The sequence below is a fragment of the Podospora pseudopauciseta genome, chromosome 6, assembly GCF_035222475.1.
Source record: "Podospora pseudopauciseta strain CBS 411.78 chromosome 6, whole genome shotgun sequence".
NCBI lineage: Eukaryota > Fungi > Ascomycota > Sordariomycetes > Sordariales > Podosporaceae > Podospora > Podospora pseudopauciseta.
The window spans coordinates 2,727,827-2,752,636 of NC_085895.1; the positions used below are offsets into that span (position 1 = coordinate 2,727,827).

The 24,810-nt window shown below is 50.1% G+C and overlaps 11 protein-coding genes and 1 non-coding gene across 12 annotated transcripts; 5 read left to right on the forward strand and 7 right to left on the reverse strand.

Moving 5' to 3' along the window:
* Positions 1-22: 22 nt before the first annotated feature.
* On the reverse strand, positions 23-2,681 carry QC763_0095800 (uncharacterized protein; the record flags this gene model as incomplete). Its single annotated transcript, XM_062906315.1, has 3 exons — positions 580-2,681; positions 163-519; positions 23-78 (listed from the first exon to the last, which is right to left on the reverse strand). Exons 1-3 carry the CDS (start codon positions 2,411-2,413, stop codon positions 23-25), a joined length of 2,247 nt encoding a protein of 748 aa, XP_062763135.1. The 5' UTR covers positions 2,414-2,681.
* A 445-nt stretch (positions 2,682-3,126) lies between these two features.
* Positions 3,127-3,321, forward strand: QC763_606250 (uncharacterized protein; the record flags this gene model as incomplete). Its single annotated transcript, XM_062914462.1, has 1 exon — positions 3,127-3,321. One exon carries the CDS (start codon positions 3,127-3,129, stop codon positions 3,319-3,321), a length of 195 nt encoding a protein of 64 aa, XP_062763136.1.
* A 550-nt stretch (positions 3,322-3,871) lies between these two features.
* Positions 3,872-4,633, reverse strand: QC763_606260 (uncharacterized protein; the record flags this gene model as incomplete). The annotated part of the gene is made up of 2 exons (XM_062914463.1): positions 4,240-4,633; positions 3,872-4,180 (listed from the first exon to the last, which is right to left on the reverse strand). The coding sequence occupies exons 1-2, from the start codon at positions 4,477-4,479 to the stop codon at positions 3,872-3,874; spliced, it is 549 nt and encodes a 182-aa protein (XP_062763137.1). The 5' UTR covers positions 4,480-4,633.
* A 3,070-nt stretch (positions 4,634-7,703) lies between these two features.
* QC763_606275 (uncharacterized protein) lies at positions 7,704-8,635 on the forward strand (the record flags this gene model as incomplete). The annotated part of the gene is made up of 3 exons (XM_062914464.1): positions 7,704-7,737; positions 7,880-8,184; positions 8,360-8,635. The coding sequence occupies 3 exons, from the start codon at positions 7,704-7,706 to the stop codon at positions 8,633-8,635; spliced, it is 615 nt and encodes a 204-aa protein (XP_062763138.1).
* A 1,040-nt stretch (positions 8,636-9,675) lies between these two features.
* QC763_606280 (uncharacterized protein) lies at positions 9,676-10,218 on the forward strand (the record flags this gene model as incomplete). The annotated part of the gene is made up of 1 exon (XM_062914465.1): positions 9,676-10,218. The coding sequence occupies one exon, from the start codon at positions 9,676-9,678 to the stop codon at positions 10,216-10,218; it is 543 nt and encodes a 180-aa protein (XP_062763139.1).
* An 835-nt stretch (positions 10,219-11,053) lies between these two features.
* Positions 11,054-11,476, reverse strand: QC763_606285 (uncharacterized protein; the record flags this gene model as incomplete). Its single annotated transcript, XM_062914466.1, has 1 exon — positions 11,054-11,476. One exon carries the CDS (start codon positions 11,474-11,476, stop codon positions 11,054-11,056), a length of 423 nt encoding a protein of 140 aa, XP_062763140.1.
* Positions 11,477-11,826: 350 nt separating this feature from the next.
* On the reverse strand, positions 11,827-12,996 carry QC763_606290 (uncharacterized protein; the record flags this gene model as incomplete). Its single annotated transcript, XM_062914467.1, has 2 exons — positions 12,197-12,996; positions 11,827-12,144 (listed from the first exon to the last, which is right to left on the reverse strand). Exons 1-2 carry the CDS (start codon positions 12,377-12,379, stop codon positions 11,827-11,829), a joined length of 501 nt encoding a protein of 166 aa, XP_062763141.1. The 5' UTR covers positions 12,380-12,996.
* Positions 12,997-13,775: 779 nt separating this feature from the next.
* Positions 13,776-15,233, reverse strand: QC763_0095870 (uncharacterized protein; the record flags this gene model as incomplete). Its single annotated transcript, XM_062906316.1, has 1 exon — positions 13,776-15,233. One exon carries the CDS (start codon positions 15,231-15,233, stop codon positions 13,776-13,778), a length of 1,458 nt encoding a protein of 485 aa, XP_062763142.1.
* Positions 15,234-15,254: 21 nt separating this feature from the next.
* QC763_0095880 (uncharacterized protein) lies at positions 15,255-16,195 on the reverse strand (the record flags this gene model as incomplete). Its single annotated transcript, XM_062906317.1, has 2 exons — positions 15,731-16,195; positions 15,255-15,636 (listed from the first exon to the last, which is right to left on the reverse strand). Exons 1-2 carry the CDS (start codon positions 15,775-15,777, stop codon positions 15,255-15,257), a joined length of 429 nt encoding a protein of 142 aa, XP_062763143.1. The 5' UTR covers positions 15,778-16,195.
* A 682-nt stretch (positions 16,196-16,877) lies between these two features.
* Positions 16,878-18,401, forward strand: QC763_606320 (uncharacterized protein; the record flags this gene model as incomplete). The annotated part of the gene is made up of 1 exon (XM_062914468.1): positions 16,878-18,401. One exon carries the CDS (start codon positions 16,878-16,880, stop codon positions 18,399-18,401), a length of 1,524 nt encoding a protein of 507 aa, XP_062763144.1.
* Positions 18,402-22,033: 3,632 nt separating this feature from the next.
* QC763_606330 (uncharacterized protein) lies at positions 22,034-23,185 on the reverse strand (the record flags this gene model as incomplete). The annotated part of the gene is made up of 1 exon (XM_062914469.1): positions 22,034-23,185. The coding sequence occupies one exon, from the start codon at positions 23,183-23,185 to the stop codon at positions 22,034-22,036; it is 1,152 nt and encodes a 383-aa protein (XP_062763145.1).
* Positions 23,186-23,900: 715 nt separating this feature from the next.
* Positions 23,901-23,993, forward strand: QC763_0095910. The gene has a single exon. It is a non-coding gene; the product is annotated as a tRNA-Ile (tRNA).
* Positions 23,994-24,810: the final 817 nt, after the last annotated feature.

Here is a 24,810-nt window from a genome sequence, read left to right on the forward strand (position 1 = left end):
TCGATGTAAGCGTATGCAAGTCTCAGCCCGTTGGGTTTGCACAGTCCGTCTCGTCCACCTTCCCACTCGACGGGAAATCTGACAATGGAGTAGTGGGTTTGCAAGACTTGGGTACGTTAGCAGGTATCACAAAGACAAAAAAAAGGCCGAGGTAAAACATACATGATTTTGTCAAAGATGCCAGAGTGAACTTGGGATAGATGTTTGCGACGGTGTAGAGCTGAGAGTAGCCATTCAGCAGGCATTTTGGAGTTACACCCACAGTAACCTCCGGGCTTGCAAGCTTGGATATAAGCATCAACGTTGTGTCGCGATAGTTCGCGAAGGCTGGGGGGCACCGGAGCTCAAACACTGCGGCTTTGGCAAGGTGAATATCAGAGGGGAGAGATTCCTCGTAGATCTGGATCCGTATCTTCTCCAGCTTGTGCATTGCTCGACACCGCGGGCAGTGATGGTCATCGTGAAAGCTACGTCCAAGGGGGTCATCGTCGTCCACGATGAGGATGCATGAGCTTCCATCTATTCATAGATTAGTTGCCATGTTGCGTGTATGTCCAAGTGGAAGAGTCTTTTACATACCAACCTGTCGAGTCAGGTTCTGGAACTCCTCAGTCTTCTTTTCCCACTCTTTGCGTTTCAATTCTTTCCTCAAAACATCTGCATGGGTGATATCTGCATACGAGTTACGCATGGCAACAGAGTCGGGATGCATGCCATCGAAATATCTCGCTGCAAAACAGCTGGCAGAAGGATCATCGAATATGGTGCATCTGGGAAGAGAACTTGCGTGGATTCTCTGTGAAATATGCTTCTGGACGGCTTGCAGGCGGACCATATCTTTGTAGGTGGCCAAATGCAAGACATTGAGCGACTCGGGTGTGAAGACAGGATGGTAGTCTGTCAAAAGCGGGAACTGGAAGCAGGTCGTTTGGTCAAGTCTCATCCACATTTCCATTGCATTGAGAATGAGGATACTGAGTTGCTCGGGATTGCCGTGGAATAGGGGAAGTGCGGTCTGGAGATAGGTTATCAACGACTCATTTGGCGAGCAATCTTGAAGAAGCATCTCTTGCTGGGTAACGTGGAATAAGGGCTGCGCAAATTCGCTCAGATGCTTGTTCGTAACAGAACCCAGATCAAAGTGTTCCGGGACCACCCATCTGCGGCAATGTCCCCTCGTCGTCTTTCCCCAGCTCGTCTGTAGGTCCCGCAACATGTTGCCGCTGAGTTCCAATGGTAGGTTCAAGTCGGCGGGGGTGGCCCTCTTTGGCAACTGGGGAATGGGCCTTGCATGGGCCTTTTTGAACGCCTCCCACTCGGTAGCCACGCGCCTGGTGGCATCATCAATGATCTTGTTGATTCCTGGAGTGAGCTTGCCGAAAAGGATGTCAATATCTGGCAGGGTGCCTGCAGATTTCACATTGCCCCTATCCACATCCAGCTTCACCAGCCGACGGCAGAGCTTGGTTTTGAGGAAGTGAACCTGATCAGCTTGCAGCGATGCCTGTGCCGATTCCAGGAAGGTGGCCAAGGTGTTGCAAATGAAGAATTTGTACTGGAAACGGCCCATCTCTGCCCCCACAACGAGCGAAAGATATCGAGCGATGGAGACTCTGAGGACGAGCCAGTATGGGAGCCGGCGCCAGGGCTTGCGCGCTTGATGCCAAGAGATGTCGTCACGAACTCGCTTGCGGAGAAGAGGTGTCGAGATTCGGCGGCCGTTCTCTTCCAGGATGGCCATCAACATGGAGCTGATCATGGTTGGACTCGATGTGTCTCGATACTCGTGGATGTCAGCTCCTGCTTTGAAGGTATGAGCAGCAAACATCTTTGTCGACTCGAGAGATGCTTGCTCCAAAAAGGTCGCCAGGCTGCCCTGAAATGCTCCATCTTCAAAGGTCGCCAGCGGGATGGCAACAGCGCTTCCTGGAAAGTCCCACTGCAAGGCGTTCTCGGCGGCGAGGACATCGTCATTTCTTGGTGAGGTTTCGAAGACTTCAAAGACAACCTCGTCGCGGACTCCGAGTCGGTGGACCAAAAGAGCGGCATTTTGACTGCTGATGTGAAGGATCACGGCATTTCCTTGGGCTAGATGATGAAACTCCGACAGCAGAGTCGTTCTGTTGACTCGTCCGTTCCGATTAACAGTCTTGGACGATTCGAGGCACAAGCGAATATACTCCCAGGCCTTGGAAATCGCGGATGGGTGAGCGCCAGGTTGGTACGGCTGTCGAAACGCTTGGCACATAATGCGCACATTGCTGATCAAGTGATCGGTCAACTGAATTTCAAGATCACTCAGATTGCCATCTTCAGACGGCGGAACGCGCAGCGGTAACGCTAGGTGGTTGTATAGTGCGATCTCCATGATGGACTCGCGACTTGATTGGACAACTTGTTGTTGGTTGAGCATGCGGATTTGGTGTAAAGGGTAGTTCAGAGAAAAGCTTCGTGAAAGAGACAGAGAAGAAAGAAAGGAAAGGAAGAAAGCGAGCTACAGACAGACAAAATTGGCTGCCTTGCAAACAGAGTTCGGTCGTGGATTGCAGTCGTGAAGTTTCAAATCGGGATTTGGCTGAGAGGACACTAACAGGCACCAAAGCTCAGCGCCAGCGTGGAGCAGGCTATACCCTAACCCTGCTGTTACCAACACAAGTGTAATTAACCTCAGACAGTGAGGCCTACAGTCGGGTTGAAGTCGCGGCCCAAAGTCTTCCAAACTGTCCTGTATGGAAGCTGCGTTTGTCCTCTGTGGCAAGATTGGGAAAAAAACAAAATCCATTGGCTGGGACGCTGCATGTCCAACAGCCTGAGGTCCGCCACTGCCACCGTTCCGGCCACTTCTGACACCAATCTCTGCCAGCTGGAGGGCTGCAGCCTCGAGCTGCCAGTCTGCCACCAAAACGATCATTTCTTCTTGACTCAGCCAAAAGTCATTCAGCCGCTCAGCCGATCTCGACCGACACTACAAGCAGGTGCACATTCCCGAAGACGAGAAAGGAGAGTACCGCTGCGACTACAAGAAATGCCCTCGCCACGAAGCACCCTTCGGTGGTCTAGACCACTTTAAGGGGCATCTCCGTAACTTCCACAAGGAAGATCTCATATCGCGAACCAAAAGACAGGATGCAAAGTGGTGGGAAAGCCGCGCACCACGTGCAGTCTTCAACGGATGGTGGCGCTGTAATAAATGTCTGGTGGTGCGCGTTGACATTGAGACCGACGGTTACACCTGCCCAGCCTGTGGCGATCCTTGCGAGAGTGATAGAGTCAGGGTTCGAGAAGCCGCAGCTGGGATGTCTTAACCAAGATAGAAATTGACGGCGACAGGGTAGTAGCATGGGTTCAAGGGCCTTATGTGGGAGGAACGATGCTTTATATGACTGCACTCAATATCTTTTTAGTACTTACCTATCTTACTAACCTATCTGTTAGTCTGATGACTCATGAAGTTTGAATCAATATATTCATGCCTCAATTTCCAAGTTTTCCATCATCTCCACCTTGATGAAGTACCAGAAAGAAAAATTAGGTAGCACGCTCCTGTCTTGGCACCACAACCTTTGTTGCATGTAAACAACCAAAAAAGGGGCAAAAAAGGGGCTCATGGCAACCAGATGTAACTCTAAACCCAACACATGTCGCCTCAATCCTTTGTCTAAAGCATCACCATTCACAACATACAAAAAAAAAGCAAAACGTGCCCTTCGTGTACTATTAATACTCCTCTACCGGAAAAAGCACCATAACCAATCATCCCACACGACGAATAAAAGCATCAACCAGCCAAGGATACCAACGCCACCATCCCTTCCCCAACCCTCTCCCACACGCCCCCCTTCACAACCACCAACCAACAACTTCCCCCCAATCAAACAGTAACATTCCCCCCATACCACCCCCTCACATTCCCCCTCGGCCAAAAATCACAATAAAACCACCATTCCTGATCCGGATTCCCCACGCACCTCTCCCCGCTAAAAGCACACCCAACCCTCTCCGTAGCCTTCCAAACCGTCTGCGTAAAGTGCGCTCCCCCCAGCAAGTCCCCAGCAACATAAGCATCAATCTCCTCCTGCGAGTTCCAGACCTCAAACGCCCAGCCTATCTCCGCTGTAAAATCAGGTTGGTGCGTAGGCGGGTAGTACCATGACCAGTAGGCGTTTTCGCCGTATGGGCCCTAGAACAGAGAATTAGACATTGACCAGGAAAGGGGGGGGGAGAGAACAAAAAAAGTACGGCATGGTTAAGCCGGCATCCATTCGCCTTTTGCAACGCAAAAGCGGCGAGGTTCGCGTCCCAGGTCAGCGGGCGGGCGGCGTGGGCGGAGCGGTAGGCGTTGGCTGTGGCGAGGATGGTCGAGATGAAGGAGGGGTTGGTCGGGGGTGGGGAGGACTGTCGGGGAAGGACTTGGCCACCCGGGGAAGGGGAGGAGGTGGTGGCTGTGATGAGGAGGGGAAGGAGGGAGAAAAAGTACATTTTTGAGGAAGGATCAAACTGGCTAGGCAAGCAGCTGGAAATGAATTCTGGGCAGAGGTTGGCGGTTTTTTACGAGACTCGGGAGGATGCTGAAGGCGATATATGACCGAAAAAAAAAGGACAACGACATATGGTTTTGGTGGTTGCGCTGAGTGCTGCGGCTAACATTCCAGTCAGGATGAGGTTGGGCGCTGGGTTGAGACATCGATCTCATGGTCGTTTCGTCATTTGTGAGACAGCTCTCGGGTGGGTCGCGAGCAATTCTGGGAAGGAGCATAGAAGTGGGTGTAGGGTATTTAGAATGTGAGGTCAAGTGATGTGATGGTGTAGTAAGAACATGCAAGATTAGTGAATAGTAAGGAATGCTATGACAGCGACATGTTCCCGTCTCCGAGAGTGCCGGCTACCTGATGAGAGATATACGCATGGAAGCGCATACTTTGCAAGTCATGTATAGGTACAGAACTAGTGAACATTTGAACACCTTCTATGCGTCGTCCTCTTCATCTTCATCGCTCACCCATTGTCCTTCATCGTCCTCATCCTCGTCCTCGTCATCTTCATCCTCCTCATCCTCCTCATCCTCCCACTGAACATTGCCGTTTGTTACTGTAGCCGGTTCAAATTCCCAACCATCGATTGATCCGTACAGGTCTTGATGTAGATCATTGACTAGGTTGGATGACAAGGAAGTGGACCACATATGGATGTGGCCCAGGTAGGTTTGCACTACCCAAGCCATCTACCAACATTTAACCCTCCACAACCCTGGACCTCCGAAAGCTCCCCGATATCAACACACACTTTATATTCCACCCACAGAGACCAAAAATAAAGCTTTTCTTTGACGTTTTTTTGCTCTAAGTACTAACTAATAGCTAAATATACCAAAGAAGATATTAAAAATGCCTAGAAAGATATTGCCGCTGGTATAAGCTAGCGAAAAGCGTCTAATATATACGGGATTTTACGTTTTACCCTAAAGTACCGTATTAATAGTACCTTACTAAAAAACCTTACCTATAAAAACTAATAGCGACTTTTTTACGGTTAAGAAAACTTTATTATTTAAGAAATTTTTCGTTAGGAAAGCTTTAGTTATGTTCTTACATATATTAATATAAAGGTTTTAACGGTTAATGTATTAATTAAATAAGGCGATCTTAACTCTTTTAGTAGGTATTAAGTATTTTACTTTATTGACTATTATTTTAATATTAAAATAAAATTTAAAAAAAATTAATTACGTTAAAATTAATAAAGTTATTTCGGAAATATTAATAAGTTTTTTATTTTATATTTTATCATACACTAGATTAAGCTTAAGTATAAATATAACTATAATAAAATAAATAAAATAAAAGGTTAAACAAAACACGGTTTAATTATTAGGTTTTCAAAGTAGAATAAAAACTCTATATATATTATTAAAATACAGCTTTTGTTTGTGGATTTTACAGTGTATCTGAGCCCTGTATATTACAGGGCCTCAGAGGCAAAACGATGGCTTGAATCAGCAGTGTTTAGGGACTGCGGTTACCAGAGCGAAGGCTCGGCCTCCGGAAGCAATCCGAGGTCCCGGGAAGCCGAGCGCTAAGGCCGGTGCCCTACAGTGGTTAAACGGTAGCGGCAACGTGCCCTGCAGTGGTCAAACGGTAGCGGCAACGTGGCCTGTAACGTGGCCCCTAACCTTATATTTGGATAGCGCACTTAGCGGGCGTTCGGGCCCGGGAAACGCGCGTTCAGGCCCGAGAACGGAGTCACCCTCGGGAAGCAAGTAAAAGGCCGATGGCCTATAAGACCTCTGCCTCACACCCTATCCACTGTGGTATTTTTTAGTCTATAAGGTTCAATCAATATACTGGTTCACCACACTCATCAGTGCCTCACAAGCCTATGTTACAGTGATTTTCTTCTATATATTACAGGGCGCCGCCCCTGTAATCCTCCTTCCTTCAGTGCCACGGCAACTGTCAAATGCTGCAGTCAAAGTCTTCTTCGCTCTCAGTGTACTGCGCCGATAGCTATTTGAGCCTATATTTACAGGCCTCAATAGCACCTATTTCAACACTTAACTATTACTTTACTTATAAAGGTTTTTATATTAAGGATTAAACTTAAAATTTATTAGAACTTTATTTTTTATTTATAATAATTATAACTTATATATTATTGATAGTTTTATAATCCGGTACTATAAAAGTAATATTTACTTTCTTTTTCTACCTTTCTATTACTCTTACGTCCTTTAACCTTTTAATACTAATTACATTTTTAATATAAAATAAGTATATAAAAGGGTTATAGTTATAAACAACGCTCTTACTAACTATATACTTAACGGTAAGGTCGACTTAATTAGGCTATATAATTTTACCTGTAAATATAGTTTTAGGAAAGAAAATATTACTAGCGGTTAGCGTGGGACAGGATTATAACCTATACGTAGGCGTAAACCGCTCTTTTTAAGCTAGGTAGTAGTCCCTATAGTGCTGTTAAATCTCTCTTTAAAAATACCTACTTTCTATTCCGTGGGGGATTCCTAGGTAGCCAATAAGGTTAGGGACCTACTTAAGAACCATATACCGGCCGGAAAACGGCTTACGGTAAGGACTCTCACTAGTACTATATTCACACTAAGATCTGAGGCATTCATCTACAAAACTAATGCGGTAAGGCACCAATAGAACGCCCAGAAGGCCCAGAAAGCAAGAAAAAGGCGCAAGTTGAATAGAGAAGACTCGAATTCTAAGTTTATAAGGCTCTGTAAACTGGAAGAGCCCCGCATTGAAGGGAGGGTGGTGGAGGAAGAAGTGGTAGCCAAGGAGGATGTGGAGCAGCTAGAGCCAGCCCAGCCTGTGCGGCGCAGCGCACGTCATCGGGTTCAAACCAGGTGCAAGCGAGAAGCAGATGCAATGTCTGACTCTGACAGTGATTGAGCTTCGTTTTGGTATAACGCCCATAGAAATTGACCCAATATCAGTCTTGTTGTGGCCAGTGTGAGCATTCAGGGGTAATCTCAACAAGGTTGTGTGGCTGGTGTGGTGGTGGTGGACCAGATCCACATGTGGTCCATTTCCTGGTCATCCAACCTATGTGCAATGCAGATCCAGTTGGCAAATAGTTCCAAGGCTTATCATTGTGGTTGTTACACCTTCTGAATTCTTGCACTTCACTTCCAGGTTCCCTGCATTTCACTTCCCTCGGTTGCACGGGCGTCCGTGATGGGTCAGCCGAACTGCCAAACCACCCCTGGTAGTGTATCCTCCTGAATATTTGAAACCAGTATCTACCTACCTTACTTTGCACCCAACAGCGGCGGCAACCGACCCCTGTGATTAGAACCAGAGTTCAAAGCGATAACATGGCAGATTCCACCCACTATTCCCCGATCGCTAAGGCAAGCTGGCCTTGTACGACAAATACCGCCTGTCCTACCCCACCCAAGCCATCCATCGTCTCCTACCCTCTCTAAGTATTGCTGATGGTGAGGTCTGTATCCTTGAGCTCGGTGCAGGGACCGGGAAGTTGACGGAAGATCTGGCTGCGTGGTCTCCCAAATTCCGCATAATTGCTCTCGAGCCACACGGACAGATGAGGGACTTCCTTGCTCAGAAGCGACTACAGAATGTTACCGTGATGGACGGGTTAGCCCAGCACATTCCACTGCCGGGTGAATCCGTCGACTGCGTATTGGCTGCTCAGGTAGCACAACACTTCGTACTTGATTCCTTTTGGTCTCGCAGTTATCCTCTCGTATTGCCACTAACTAATGGTGATGTTATGCTACGCGTGTAAATTAGGCCTTTCATTGGTATGTATACATTTCCCAGTGACACCTCTTTGACCTTTTGTATAACTTAGCTTGCTGATAGGGTAGACTAGGTTCGCCAGCGTTCAAAGCCTTAGTGAGATCTGTCGTGTGCTTAAGCCGAGGGGTAGTCTGGGTCTTATCTGGAACGTGGAGGATTATAACTCTCCTCGGTCGTTTCAGGTGCAAACCAAGTGGGAGGAACAGCTCCGCAAGTTCATATGGGCCCTTGACGACGGACAGCCGAGGTTAAAATCCGAGATGTGGCAATCCGCCTTCGACAGTTCAGTTGCCAAGCAGCTCTTCCGTTTACCATTGAACCTTGAGACTTGGAGGCTGTCCTAAATGGTTGACGAGACGGGCGCTAGAAAACCGCATATTTTCTTATTGTATGCTGCAAAGTGCGCCGCCTGAGAAACGGGATTGGTACAGGCGGCGGATTCGAAACATTCTACAGAAAGCCAGAGAAGACAACCAAGAGGGCAGTAGTGGGTTCAAGATGCGGTTCTCAACCATCGTGGCATGGGTCCACAAGTCCTGTACGACACCTTCGCAAAACCAAAACCAGGCTTAAAGTCGTTACATAATATCCTGCCATATCCCTCAATATGTAGCTCTTTACCTAGGTACTCTGTGTGTAGGCACCTTTGTAATTAGAGGGTCAATCGAACGGGCAACCAGCTACTGGCGTAAGCTAGAGTTTGGCGGCATCTTCAATTCCATCAATTCCTCTAGAGCTACTGTAGTTGATCTCAAAGGTGAACAAAGATCCAAGAATGCCCAAAATTGGCTCAGCCAAGTTCAGGCAATAAGGCACCCAATCCCTTATTACGTTGATATCACGTATTCTTGGCATTACTATTATGCACATGTTGAATATGAAGCATGTAGGTGGTACGATACGGCCGGGCTGTTCAAGCAAGAGACTGGACATGATCAGTAAGGTGTCTGGATCCTACTACCCCTTATGGACTTGGGACGGTACCTTGATAGATAAGGTAAGAGCGACAGTGTGGACTTTGCCGGGAGGCATTAATCTGATACATGTGGATGGGCAGGTGGGTATCTATCCTCGATGGTCACCAAGGTACCGTGGCGCTAGTGTCACGAACGCACAAGATGCGCACTCAAGGCATATCATGCCATGGCTTTTGTGGCTATGCTGATCCTTTGGGCTCTTGGGCACATATATTCACACAATGGCAAGGCAACAAACCGTTGTTCTCGCCTGTGCCAAGTGTGGCTGTGCAAACAGTAAGTGCATTCCGATATCACTAGACCGTGGAGTTGGCTGTGAAGAGATGCCAAATGCAACGCTGACGAACGATTTTAAGTGAATTGTCAGGTACGACGGCCCAAAAGGCGGGACCAGGTCTCGGATATAAATGCACAACCACCCATCACCCTGGCGCCCTGTCTTCACCTCTCCATTTACGCAACCACAGGCAAAGACATCCACGTTAACTTTGACGAAGCCCAGACGCCGCGGAAAGAAGATCGTGCCACTCCGCAATATCAGAAGAATAAGATCAGAAGACATCATCCACCACAGCATGGCTTCCTCCTCCTCCCAGCCTCAAGAGGCAGGCCAACAAAAGACTCTCACCACCAAAGCCTCCAATGAATCCCTCGCCACCGCCTCGACGGTAATCCCCGACAGCGAGGTCACCACAACGGGAAAGCAACCACAGGCACCGACTCGGTACCTCTACTATGAGAAAGTGGGGGAGCCAGACCCGAACTATGTCCCCAAGCCGCCCTCAAAACTGGCCAAGTTCATGGCCAAATTCCAGAGCCCGATGGTGAAAGCGACAGAGGCCAAGAGACAGGCCGAGATTGACGAGGAGAAGAGAACGGGCATCAAGGTTTATACTCCGGCTGGGGCGCCGATGGGGAGTGGGCAGCACATTGGGAATGCGTTGAGTTAAATTTTTTGAAGGGATGGTGGGAATTGTGGATTGGATGGCGGTTGATGGTTTACGAGGAGAAGGTATGCCCTGCATTGGATAGTTCTGTTTGTTTCATGTTGCTATCGGCAGCAATTTCAGTTACATCTTCATGAGGGTGTTCACACAATAAGGGTGCCCAGATTGGTAACCAGCTCTGTCAGCCGCCTGCAGATAACCCCAGTCTTGGTCTTTTGAAGCCTCATTAATTTCAACAACACCTTTTGGCACACCAAAACTGTTTGTAGTAATCTTACTGGCCCAATAATTTAGAACTTTACACGACTAGCTACAGAAACGTTACATGGAGTACGCCTCACACGCGCCACTCAGCAAGCTATCAATGAAGTAGCGCTATCACACGAATGTTGCCGGTGATGACACACAGTCGTTGCCAACTAGCTTCAACTAATATCATTGGACTGCTTCTCAAACTTCGTGAAAACATGATGTAGGTATTCTGATCACGTATCAGACCTTGAAACAGCAGCCACCAAACGCCACACACCTCTCAAAGGATTAAGCCCTCCGAACCTGAGTAAGCCAAACGACGAAGAGCATAGAATGATCATGAGTTTCCAAGCACTTCAAACCAGTATTCAACAGCCACCCCAAGTGTCAAGTCACAAAAGTATCCCTCATCTCACGACTCATCTCCCACATACCCACCTTCCAGCCTCCAGCCAATCTCGCAAACAAAAATGCACCTCACCACCCCCCTCCACACCCTCCTCACCCTCACAACCTCCTCCCTCGCCCTCCCCGCCCCGTCGACCGACCTCGCAGCAAGGTGCACCAAGGCCGGCGGTCCACCCTGCTAGAAACATGAGCCAGTAGTCCCCGAGGTTGAGCCCCGGTACCAGCCGTGGAGGGGCGCTCCCTGCTGGGAGAAGCGCAGCCCTGTCCCGGAACTGGAAACTCGCTGCACCAAGCCGGGCGGACCGCCTTGCTGGAAAGAGAAGCGTGAGCCGGAGCCGATGTGTGGCGGGCCTGGGAGGCCGCCTTGCTGGAAGCAGGTACGAGATGTTGGTAATGCTTTTCGTGTTAGGTTTAAGGAGCCCAAGGTCTGACTTGGGAGGTTTAGGTCTGATTGGTCACTGATGAGAGGGTGACAGGCAGGGGGGAAGCAGGGCGGAGCTGGTTTGGAAATTGGAGATTCCATAAGGTAGTTGGATTTGTGTTCTCGTTTCAGAAATCTAGAGCGCTGTGGTTTTTGGGGTGGGACTCTGCTGAATGTCATGGTTGGCTGTTTGGTTGGTCAAGGGGAGACGTGTTTATTGCAAATCCCAAATTAGAATAGGTACAGCTTAAGTTGCTAGAAGGGGCGTGTTGTGTTGTTGGGGGGCAACCGGGGGAGTGATGCGCAGGTGCGTGCCGGCTGGTAAGCACGTTTGCCATGCCATGCGCTTAGTACTTGTTGTTTAAGGGGGAATAGTGAAGATGATCAGATGACCCGGCTGATGTATTGCACTACCCATCGTTATTCTCTCGTTAGCTGTGAGGATATCCCACCATGTACGATCCCACCCTTCCCCTCCCCCTCCCTCCAGTCCACAACACACGCCACCGCTAGAGCTTCACTCCTTAAGCCTAAGCCTGCTCCTCAAAATTCTCAAACCCAGCCGCCCTCGAAATATCAGCCACACTCAACCCCGCATCCGCCAACGGAGCCTGCAAGCTCGCTGCCGAGTTGGCATTCTGAATATCAGCCCCCTCCACGGCAGGATCAACCAAGGGAATGATTCCCCTCAACTCAGGAGTAGCCGGCAAAGCAGCATTGCTGCAGATGGTGGGGATGTCAACAGCGAAAGGGTTGAAGTTCTTCTCCGCGGCAACCAGGGCGGCGGCACCGGCAATGACCTGGGGGTCGTTGCCTAGGGTGGCAACAATCTCGTCGGCCAGTTCGAGCTAGGGAAATGTTAGCAGGAGGGAGAAATGAGGTGAAAGAGAGGTAACGGACCTTGGCACAAGCACTGGCGCCAGCAAGGAGCACGCTGGGGGTCTGGCCGGCGAGGGTACCAGCTGCGCCTGGGGGACCGAAAGCGCCGAGAGCTTGGATGACGCTTTGGACGAGGCCTTCCTGTCCGAAACGGGCAGAGGCAACAGAGGCCAGGATGGCGAGGAGGAGGGTCTTGGTTTGCATGGTGAAAGATGGAAGCGAAGCCGACTAGCGGTGTCAAAGGTATTAAATTGATAATTAACGGTCTCGCCGTGAAAAAAAGAGCGTGATCGAACCGGTCGGTCAGAAAAGAGTGGATAGGGAGATCAGGAAAAGGAAACAACTCCTGGGTTGGCGAAGAAGACTTCTTATAGGAATGCACATGATGGTGCCGGTGATGAGGTGATCACCAAAGGAGCCGGCAAAATAGTGGTTGATGTTGAGCCCCTCGGCGATCATACTGTTGTTTGCGACAGGAATTGGCTGGCAGTTTTTGGGTGATGTTTGAGGTTCTGCCGTGTTTCTTGTGCGGCAAGGCTCGGCGCATGGCATTTCCAGCAGAAGCCTATACAACAATGCCGTGTTGACTTGTGGAGATATCAGACGAAAGGACGATCTTGGGTGGTTTGGGTAAAATTCATCCAGGTTGTCAAGGACAATCGTGATCATCCAAACCGAGTTTCTCAGACTCGTCTCGGGCAGTCAAACCAAGAGGACATTGCACAGGACTGGGTTTTGGGACGTGATAATGCTGGCTCCCGTGTTGGTTATCTGTAGTCCCACGTGTTGAACAATCCTCTTGTCCGTGTGTGTGTGTGTGTGTGTGTGTGTGTGTGTGTGTGTGCATCCATCATTCCACGTGGTTTTGCTGTCGTTTTGTTCCATCCCGTCGTGGGGGTGCCATCGTCGTTGATGTCTCGAGGTGGGGGGCGCTCTTGGCAGCAGACGTCACTTGGTGTCAAAGCTGAGTTTGATGGACGGCAGCAGGTGTCCGAACTGTCACGAACACGGGAAAAGGCGCTCTGGAGCCTCCCTTACTGTGGCTCGGCATCATGTGATGCCGCCCGTTTCTTATCGAGACCTCACACATTCTTGCTCTTGGCCACATCTCACCATCAACCCACAGACAGCAACTGTCATCCCATCAACATGCGAACTGCGACCGTTTATGGATTTTTTCTATTAATGTATCGTAATAATGTCTTGCCGGCGACCAAGGCGCCCCAAATACACCAGCGCGGACTTGCTCTTCGATCAAGTAGGTACCCGCACTTGACGCGAAAGAGCAGTTATGTACAAGGTCAGTTCCCATCCAAACATCCCATACCCGAAGCGCCCCTCATTCCCAAACCTCACCCCCCACCCAAATTGATATTACAGTAAAGGCAGAGACATATACACTGGGCTCGTATTCTTTTCGTCTCTCGTTGTCGTCGTCCGTACCTTTCCCAGCTCGGCTCGGCCATGTGGTGTCACTGCCGTCGAGCAAAGTGTAGCGAGGACGCCGTCTCGTCATTAGTTGTTATTCCCCGGAATTCCTTCGCCTCTTGAAGCAAACACTCTCCGGCTCCTGATGATGCTGTTCGCAGAAGAAAAATGCTCATGAAAAATGCAGCCAACCCTTCTTTTCCTCCTCCTTTCTCTTCTCCTCTTCCTCCTTGCGCTTGGCCTCTTGGGCTTCGGCCTTTTTCGCTTCGGCTTCTTTCCTCTTCTTTTCCTCCTCCTCCTTCTTCCTCTTCTCGGCCTCCTCACGGTCCTTCTTTCTCTTCTCCTCTTCAGCCTTGGCCTTCTCGGCGGCCTCCTTCCTTTCTTGCTCCTTCTGCGCGACAATCTTCCTCTGCTCCTCCTCGGTCATCTTGGCAAAGGCCTCGACGTTCTTGTCCCAGGTCTTGACGCACTCATCGTTCCAGTTGCACTTCTCAACCTCACCATAGGCAGGGTGGCTGTAGCGGGGATGTCTGCTGGGCCAGTTGGAAGCGTGGTAGTGGTGTCTGACGAGAGCAGCTCTGGCGTCGTGGTTGCCTGAATCCGAGTGGCCTTGGCCGGCAGCGAAAGCCTCGACGGTGAGGACGAGGGTGCGGCTTACGAGCTTGGATTCCTGGAGGTCGTGAAAGAGATCCCAGTCGACCTTGATGTTGGGGTCCTCCTTGTGAAGATCCATCTCGGCGAGAATGGCGGTGGTGAAGGCAGACGGACCAGTACCGCTGATGATCTGGTCGAAATCGAGCTTGACGTCGGCAAGAGGGACGTTCTGCTCCTTGGCAACACCATTCAGCCATGTCATGATCTGCTCAATAAGTCTCATCATGACGGGCAGCTGGGGCTTGCACATGAAGGTCCACTGGCAGAAAGAACGCGACTTGGGACCAAGAATGGGGTGATCCTTCCAGTCAGGCTCATCAATCTCGACGCCAATAACCATATCGATATCCTTGACGTTGTAACGGTCGGGGATGAACTTGGAGAGAGGCTTCAAGGCCTCGACATCGATATCGGCGTACAGACCACCCTCGGCATACATGACGATGTAGCGGAGGAGATCGGCCTTGACAATGGCAGCCTTGACGTCGCGGTAAAAGTTGACAATGTCGGGGCGGTTGAAGCCCTCGGGGCCAAAGTGCCACTCGACGTACTTCATGTCATTGTCGTCAGTCAACACCTCGTATCGGTAATCGGGGTTCTTGCCAACCCATGAGCGGGCGGTATTGATGTCACGCTCCTCGAATCTAAGAGGGTTGACCTTCCATGTCTGCCAAATCTTTCTGGGGAACTCGGTGCGGACGGCTTTGGGGGTCTGAGCTGGTCCTACTGGCGTGATGGGCACAGCTGGCGCAGCCACCACCGGGACCGGTGGACGGGCGAGGGCGGCGGCGTTCGAGGTGACTTCGCGAACACGCGAGTGGAAAAGATTCAGGTTAAAGGTGAAGAAGATGAGGATGATGGCGGCAACGTATATTGGGAGGCAACGACGGAACTGTGTTGGTAGGCGGTTGCGGAACTGAGCTGTGGTGGCGGCCAAGGTTGGCGACCCCAATGGGGAACCAAGTTTGGACATCATGCTGGGCGACCCGATATTTGTTCAAGCGAAAGTAAAGCTACTCGTCAATTCCGTGAATGAATCGTGGTTTCCCGGTGGTACGACGTGGGAAAATAGCGAGCGCGACCAGACAACAGTACTTGGAGTCGTGAGCTGGCTGACGAGTCGGTGTGGCGTAGTCTGGAAAAGTGCCGTTGGGCGACAACGCCTGACCCCAGTCCCCACTGGGATGTATCTCTCGAGCAAAAAAGCGAGTGTGACGAGACAAGACGAGACGAGCAGGAGGTGAGGTCTCGAGACGAAGGAAAAAGTGGAAGAGAGAAGAGGAGGATACACGAGTAGCAGTATCACGAGGTCAGGTAGGAGAGAGAGAGAGAGAGCAAGAGAGAGGTCTAGGCCCCTCCAATCGGCGGCCAAGTGGTTCCTTATCTTGTCAGCACTGGCACCAGTCGGTGTCTGCCTCTGCCGGATGCAAACTCGCGCGGGAAATTCATCATGGACGCGGCCATTTTGGTCACCTAGCGCCGACACCTTGCCGGGGTCCCCAGGCCCCAGATCCAATCATGGAGGCCCGAGAAAATTCTTCTGACACTGTCCACGCCCAGGGCACCAGGGGCAGGCCATGGACAGCTGTGTTCACTATCTTCCCCACCACTCTCGCTCTTGTTTCCTACAGGTTCGTGCAGGTTTTAATTCTACTCTGATGAGTGCTTGATTCGTGGCGAAGCTGCTGCGACTGTTGCTGATCCAATCATGCTGTTGGCATTCGTGAGTGTCCCATCCGCCCGTCAGCCAGTGAGATCTGTCAGACGCGATAGGGGCTGTTTTCCAAAAACCGAATCCCCTGCCCGGTTGCGGGAGCGGTGCCCCACTGTAAAGCAGGCTAAGCTCACCAAGCTGCCAACCCCTGCTCGACGCGATCGGTCGTTGCCGTTTTTGGTAGACTTGTGTGGGACTGGTCTGTGCGCTATCAGCCAGTCATCGGTCGGGGCTATGGCGCACTGTGCAGACAGGCACACCCCAGATATTGCCTGGTATACCGTGCACCCCCCCCTTGTCTCGCTAGGCTACCTGGGCGGGCGTTGAAATCAAGATCTCAGTGCAGGTACTTCCTAGCTTCCAGCTTGCCATGGCCTCTCCGCTGGAACGCAGATACGGCGGGCGACAGGCGATGGTTAATTATTTCGTCATGATCAGTTTGTTCCCCGCGTTTGCATTTTCTGCTTGTGATTTTTCCGCTTTTTTTCGTGTAGATAGAGAGGGGGAGCGTGCGTTTTGATACGAACTGTTGCTGCCATCTGAAAACCCGGGAGGCTTATCCGGTGTTGATCCCGCCAATCCCGCTTCAACTTCAAGACCCCGACGGTGCCACAGTGTTTTCTTGATTCTCTCTGTTCGACCGCTGGCTCTCGGTGGATTTTCTTCTTTTTCCCCTGAAGAATATTTTCCAGCTGAGTGGTCTCGGAGTCGTACGCACTCACTGGTTCCCGAACCGCAAAGTCGACGACGACAAAACGACTTTTCCCTCCTCTCTCCCTCTGGCACTTACCGCGCTTATCTCCTGAGACCTTTTCGCCCCACAGCGGACAGATCGGAACCTCGACATCTTTGTTTACCTACTTTCCACTCTCGGGCAGGCAGACAGTCAATGTCGCCGCCTTCAAAATGCACTCCCTCCGCGAAGGCATCCTAGACGGCACGGGAAACGACTCCTCCTCCGCCGTCAAGTCAACCGGCCCTTCCTTCTCCCTCAAAGCCATCCTCCGCGGCCTCCGGCACATCCTCTGGCCAAAAGCCGCCTCGGCAGACAGCTCTCCACGACAGCTCCGACCAACAGCATACCTCGACGGTCTGCGCGGGTTCGCCGCCTTTCTCGTGTACATCCACCACCACCAGCTCTGGGCTCACGGCGCGGAGAGCCTGCAGTCTGCTGTCTACTTTGAGAACGCCTACGGTTTCGACGGGGAGTTTCGGCTGTCTACATTTTATGGCATTAGGAACTTTTTTACCGGGGGGCACATGGCTGTGGCCGTGTTTTATGTCATCTCGGGTTATGTCCTTTCCGTCAAGCCGCTGGCGTTGATGCAGAGCGGGGAGCATCTCAAGCTGGCGGATAATTTGGCATCGGCGTTTTTCCGGAGGTGGTTTAGGTTGTATCTGCCTATTATTGCCACTACGCTTGTTTACATCACCTCGTGGCATCTTTTTGGGTACTGGAACTTTGCCTGCCCACCCAAGGAGACGTTCGGGGACGAGCTGTGGAATTGGTATGTCGAGTTCAAAAACTTTTCGTTCTTGTTCAAAGAAGGGGGTTGGATCTGGGTCAAGGCGAATACGCATACCTGGTCGATACCGCTCGAGATGAGGGGCAGCGTGATCACTTACATGGCTTGCATGGCGCTCTCCCGGGCGACGACTAAGGCGAGACTGGTGTGTTTGGTTGTGTTGGTGGGGTATTACCTTTATGTGGTGGATGGGTATTACGGGGCGTTGTTTGTCGCGGGGATGTTGCAGGCGGATTTGGACTTGTTGGCGAGGAGGGAGGGGGGGTATTTTCCTGGTTGGCTGAGGAGGTTGGAGAGGCACAAGACATTTATTTACTATCATCTTTTTGTGGTGAGCATGTACCTTGCCGGTGTGCCGTCGGCGACGAACAAGGTGGAGGATTTGAGGGCGAATCCGGGGTGGTATTGGTTGAGTTATCTCAAGCCGCAGGCGGTGTTCGATCCGAAGTGGTTTTATCTGTTTTGGGCGGCGAATATGCTGGTGGCGGCGGTGCCGAGGATGGGGTGGCTGAGGAGGTGGTTTGAGGGGAGGTTTTGCCAGTTTTTGGGGAGGATTTCGTTCGCGTTTTATTTGGTGCATGGGCCGATTTTGGCGACGGTTGGGGATCGGCTGTATCATGTTGTTGGATGGGGGAGGCCGGTCGAGGCTGGGGAGGTGGACATGCTGGCGGCGTGGAGGGATTTGTTGCCGTTGCCCAAGGTTGGGCCGATCGGGTTGGAGTTTTCGTTTTTGGTGCCACATTTGATCTTGTTGCCGTTGACGTTTTGGGTGGCGGATATTGTGACGAGGATGGTGGACGAGCCTTCGGTCAAGTTTGCGGCTTGGCTTTATAAAAGGGTTCAGGGAGGAGGGAAACCAGAGATGAAGCCAGAGAGTAACGAGATGATGCTGAGACTGGCTTGAGGCTAGTCGAGGTCATTGGTCAGGGAGGACGGAATTGGTTTATGTGTAATGCATTGTATGTCATGTTACGGCGTGGCTTCTTTTATCTTGATGATCATATTAGGAAAGGTACATATACATTTAAGCACATCCATGGCTGGCAAAGTATGGGTTTATGCAGTCTGGATCATCTTGGTCATCCTCGTGTTTCTTGGTTTCAATCGGGTACGCTAGAAAGTGGCCACAATAAGGGAGATTCTGCACCTACAATTACAATCTGAGTGAAGTTAAGCCGGACACCTTAGTGGCACTGTGGACACAACTCTTGACCGTCTGCATTTGTGAGGCTGAAGTCTAAATAAACTTTCAACGGGACCGGAATGACAGACGGATGAACAGACCGGTGGAAGCCGTGCGACAAACGGCTGCCAGCATCCATTATCGCGGGCCGCACCCGACGGACGGTATCCCGTATGTTGACATTGTTCAGGGGTTGATGCCACGACAACCAACCACAATCACAGGAACAAAGAGCATCTTGATGCGGTTTAGCCACTTTGATCCTTCATTGATAATCCCACACCTTCACGCTCAACATCATCATCACTTCATGCCATCTCGCAAATGACTTCCTTCCCCTGATGTTTTCACAAAAGCTCACAGACATCTTACCTATGTACGTTTCGAACACACCAAAACGCATGATTTTGACTGATGGTGGGTGTGGTGGTGTTTGAAGATCAACAGGGGCAATTCTTTCTCCAGCAACGTGGGTTCTATCCCCAACTTCACACATTGCCTGCAATCACTGTGCTGCAGACTCCGGAAATTGGACAAGGCCGATCACTGTTTCTGCCCAGCAGAGAAAATGTAACTTTCTCCAGGTTTTTTTTGGTTTTGGCAAGGGGCGGATCGGGGTTGTCGTTGTCGCCCTCGACATGCCCAAAAGCAGTGGATACCGAGGTTTGGCGTCAAAAGCTTGTGATGCGGGGGCTTTGACTGGCGTTAAGCTGTAGAGGGTTAGCTCCTCCGAGGTGGAGGTGTCTTCCCCCGCGCTGCCCCAACGGATTTTTTTGACAGTCGCGCAACGTGTGAGTTTGGGGAGGGGTACTGTGGTGTACCTGCATGCGGGAGATTGGTTGATGTTGTTGCTGATTTATCGGTGCATTTTGCGAGGTTTGAGGGAGAATCGATGGCGATGAGTGAAGAGGAGGTGAGAGGTGGTGAGATTTGTGACAAATGAAAACTGAGAAAGTGGGATGATGGGTGAGATGTGGATGCAAAGATTCGATAGTAGATTGATTAGATTAGATAGCAGTAGCTGATTGGTCCCAGCACACTTTGATGGCTTTCGCGCCTTCGGCGGATTGAACGCGTGCTTTCGGGCTTCAGCTTCAGCTTTACTGGCTTTTGCAAGCTGGACTAGAGCAGAAACCGTGTGAATTAGGTGAGTTGGCTGATCGTTGGGTGATTCCGACTGCCAAACGGGACAGTGGGACTTGCGATTGTCACAGTGGGCTTGCTGGAAGCAGGGATTGCTTTCACGAACTGTTGTCTGCTTCAACAAAGCATCGGATCAGGCCCTAGTCTTCCCCGCGTTTTCCACATTCCGGTCACCGTTTTGCCCTTGCTTTTGGTGGTTGTGTCCCTTTCCGCAGCAGTCGAGACCTTTTGCTTGACAAAAATGCTTGTTTTCACGATTGCCAAGAGCAACCTACCGAGGAGGCGCGCAAGGCGGGAGAAACATGTGAATTCTGCACGTTTCGCTGCAGGAAGAGGATTCCGTTCCCAGCAAGGATGGAACGGACGGGTCGGGTTTTGGGTGTGATTGATGCAGCCACACCACCATTGTGATTGTTACCGAGTTTTTCTCATACTGTGATGAGAGCGCTCTGGAATGAATGACACTGTGCTGACTGCCTCCACAGTGCCTCAAAGATCATCAGCGGCGGCCGTTTGCAAAATCTCCTCGAGTCAATGGTGAATGTCTCAGACGTTGTGTTCAACGGTTACTCGGCGCTCGCTAAAAATAAAGCTCTGAGGAATGAAGAACGCAGATCCCGTGATATTGGGAAACACAAAGAAGGTTTAAAATGTTATTGTTGCCTTAGTTCACTTGCTCACAGAAGTCATTCCAACTGTACTGCCTGCTTTGTAAGCCCCAAACCTCCAGGGTCTGGGAACGATCGACTGGATTGTTACTTGATTTGTTGGAAGTGTTGCGTGGTTTCGCAGATCTGTTAGCTAGGCTTTTGGTGTATACCTATCCAGCTTTTATTATTGTTAGCGTGTGACTTACTAACTCGATAGGAAAAAAAAACAGACATTTAATCTATTTCCTTCAAAGCTACAGTATTTCCAAATAAGCTATTTTCTCACATATTTGTAAGTATTTATACCATTATCAATATCGAATCAATACTCCCTTAACTTCAATAACTTTTTGCAGTCTTCAGGGCATACCGTGAGCCAGCGAAAGAAGCTAGTCCTTAGTGAAATGGTGAGAAAACACACAAACCAACCACAACACCACAAATATACCCTCAACAGGGTCTCTGAATGAACACACCTGCGTGACGGTGGCTCGCTCGCAGGCCGCACTCCACGTAGGACAAAGAAAAGACTCTATGGGCTCGGAGACCACATAATAAGCACCTGATCGGCCTGATCAGAGGGCCAGAATTGCCTGCACGCGTGCAAGGCACAAAAATACGAAGAAATAAAAGTCGATGTCCTGTCTAAAATAGAATGCCCGAAGCAGACCGCTTATATACATGACCCCTGAACCCCCGAATCCTCCGAGAGCCCCACCTCCTTACTCAAACCCTCAGGCCTGTGGCCGCACCCCAAACCATTAGGCACTGCTTCCCAAACTGATTAAATTGCCCTACGTATTGCCTAAAGCCTGAGGTCCCGGATATTTGTAACAAACCCCTAGCTGGAACTTCTGAAAGAGATACTTTTATAACGAAAACTTTAATTTTTAAAAATTAACTTTACTAATACTTTCTATATTTTATTTTTTCAATTAATATCGTTAATAGAAATCGCTTATATAAAGCCGGTAGTAGCTTATATAAATAAAAGCTTATTAATACCGGCCGGAATGTTATTACTTTTTTAAATTATAAAAAAGTAAATTTTTTCCTTTGTTTAAAAAGCCGCTTTAAAGCAGGAGCAACCGGAATGGTAGCCCCACATATCCCCAGGCACAGTATATACTGTGACAGCCTCCACTACGAAGCCGTTGTGTCTTGATGTGATAGGGCAATGTTGTCGAAGTTCAACACTTGGCTTAAAAACAAGGCTGAGTGGTAGAAGACCAAGAGGTTGAGGTAGCGGTGAAGGAATGGGGAAGCAATGTTACCAGGTTGATTACAGCTACCAAGGCTCTGATCATTGCAAGACCGCTCGGTGAAGAAAACAGTCCCTCCGATCACGAAGGTAAGTGGTTTGGGCTCTTCGGAGAGTCGGGAAACTCATAAACTGATCTAGGAATTTCGGGACGCTGTCCGGTGGCACACTCAAATTTTCCTGTCTTTGACTTTGACGTAGAAAGCGATTCAGGGGAAACAGGCTGTTGACGCTGAAAATCTTTACTTTCTATTCATGTACTTTATCCAACCCGCTCGCTATGCAAAAGAAAAGTATATCTAATTCCTAGCCTTGATCCCCTGGCCGTAAACCTTCTCAAACTCCTTGCTAAATGGCTGATCAATGTACCCCTTGGGGCTCTTGGGAATGTAGAATGACGACCTGTCATACTGGTTCAGATCGATACCCTCCCGGATTCTGAAAACGATGTCTGGCGTGGAGATGAAGTACCGGCCAAATACCGTCACCACATTATCCCTCTCCTTCAACTCCTCGTCAACCAGCTTCCTGGCAGTCTCTGGTGTCAACCCGCCAGCAATGAGAACTGGCCCCTTCCAGATATCCAACGCGAAGTCTAATCTCTCCTCATCGTTGTCGTTCGCCTCATCTCTGTTGCCGGCAATTCTTGTCTCCACCAAGTGGAGGTAACTCATGTTGGGGTGTCTCTCGCTGATCTTTCTGATGACATCGGAGAATTGGGGAACCGGGTTCTTCATCTTCATGCCCTGGAAGACGCTCCAAGGGCTGAGTCTGATGCCGACCTTCTCCTCTCCGACGGCGGCAGTAACGGCGTCAACAACCTCGACGGCAAAGCGGGAGCGGTTCTCGATGCTACCACCATACTCGTCGGTACGCTGGTTGGAGTTATCTTGGATGAACTGATCAACGAGGTACCCGTTGGCACCGTGGATCTCAACGCCGTCAAAACCGGCCTCAATAGCGTTCTTGGCGGCTTGGGCGTATTCGGCGATCTTCTGCTTGATATCGTCGATTGTCATCTCTTCTGGGGTAACAACACCGTCGGTATCTGGGATGGCAATGGCTGAGGGTGCTTTGACGGTGAAGCCCTCCGCCTTGGCGACGTCACCGAGGGCGGCACGGCCAAGCGCCCAGAGTTGGAGGTAGACAAAGCTGCCTTGGGCATGGACGCCGTCTGTGATCTCTTTCCAAGCAGCGATTTGCTCCTTCGACCAAATACCCGGGACGTTGTTCATGCCACCAGCGGTGGGGGAGATGAAGGTACCCTCTGTTACCAAAAGAGTCCCACTGGGAGCGGAGGCGCGCTGTGAGTAGTATTCCTTCATGAGAGGAACAATTGGAACGTGCTCGTCAGTGGATCGGAAGCGAGTGAGTGGCGCCATGGCGATGCGGTGTTTGAGGGTGATGGAGGGGGTGAGCTTGAGCGGCTGGAAAAGTTTTGAGTCCGACATATTGAGCGTTTGGTTTATTTCTTGTTGTAGTAGTTGGGTGAGGGTGAAGTGTGATTAGAGATGCTTCAGGGTATCTTGTCGTGATCTATATGCTGTTGAAGGTAAAATGAATTTTGTTTTGTTGTTGAAGGCGAAAGCATGGTTTTATAGTAGTTGAAACAGGCTTATAAATCACCTCGTCGCAGGCGTGGAGAATGTTGTTGACTTCCAAGACTTTTTTGCAGCTTCGAAACAGTTCCAGGTGTGGAGTAATGATGGCCCTGACATGCCTGCACTACCGGAATTCCACTGTTTTTCCTGATGGCCAAAGATGATGACCTCTCATGGTCATCGAGAACCTGCGAATCAGATTTTGCTACTTCAATGGCGTCATGCTCCACACCGGGTATTCCGATAGATCGGTAGCATCTGTGCAACGCCACATCAAAATCTCACAGCTCTAATTCGCACAAGCATTTGTAACCGTCTTGGTTTCTAATCCGGGATTACTAAGTTGACCAGCAGCCGAACCGAGATATGTCCGGTGTAAGCCTGATTACTGAGACCCGACCTGACTCCGACGTAGGTTTTCCCTCTCTCTAACATGGACCATTCATCGTGGATAGGTATAACGGGGAAGCTTTTGACATAAAGCAGTCAACGAAAATGTAACCATCAATTATAGTGGCCCACTCGATTACTCTATCTTCCAGCTCATAATGCATCAATCTCCCAAGCCCGATTAGCTCAGTTGGTTAGAGCGTCGTACTAATACTGGAAACAGCATATAGTAATGCGAAGGTCAACAGTTCAATCCTGTTATTGGGCATCTTCTTTTGCTTTTTCCTTCCGATATATCATCTTTGTGCTTCCACCCTCTCAATGATGCAAGACTTTTTTGCTACTTAAGCTCTATCTCTTCCAGTTTCATTACTTCTCAGTTTAACATCCTGTCTCCAATTTGCTCCGCAATACATCACCATCCACAACAGCGGACTAAACCCCAACATGCCCCGGCGATGCTCGCTGACGCCCTCCCCATTCCAGCTCGCTCAATAATAGGCATCGCGACTGCAGTAACCCCAGCAGCAATCACGTACCGTGCTAATTTACTCGTTGCAACCGCCGTGGCTGGGCTGTCGGGATGGGTGTTGACGACAAGAATATTGAGCCCATTGATCGCTCCAGCAAAGAACACTCCCAAGAAGAGAACCACCTCGATCCCAACCAAGGACGACTTCGTTTTCACGGTCCACCTGTACACCACAATAGTCCTAAAAAGAACATATAACGCACCGAGCGCAACTTCCAGTCGTATCTTCTCGATAGGAACCTCCTCTAACCGCTGCTGCCTGTCTAGATCGAGCTTCAACCCCAAATTCCGTGCCCATCGTCCAAAGTTCCAGTCGAGAAGCCATCCTACCGTTCATCGTGATGCGAGCATTCCGGCTGCCAGCGGCAGGTAGCACATACCCACGATTATGGGACGGAAACTGAACCGCTCAGAAAGTTGAGAACTGAGCGTGATCAACACCATGAAATATCCGCCCGAGAACAGCACTCCAGCCATTACTGTCACAAACGCCTCTTTCTCTCCCAGTATTCTCACTGAGGTGTGTATGCTGACCTTTTTCTCTGCTGCCTCC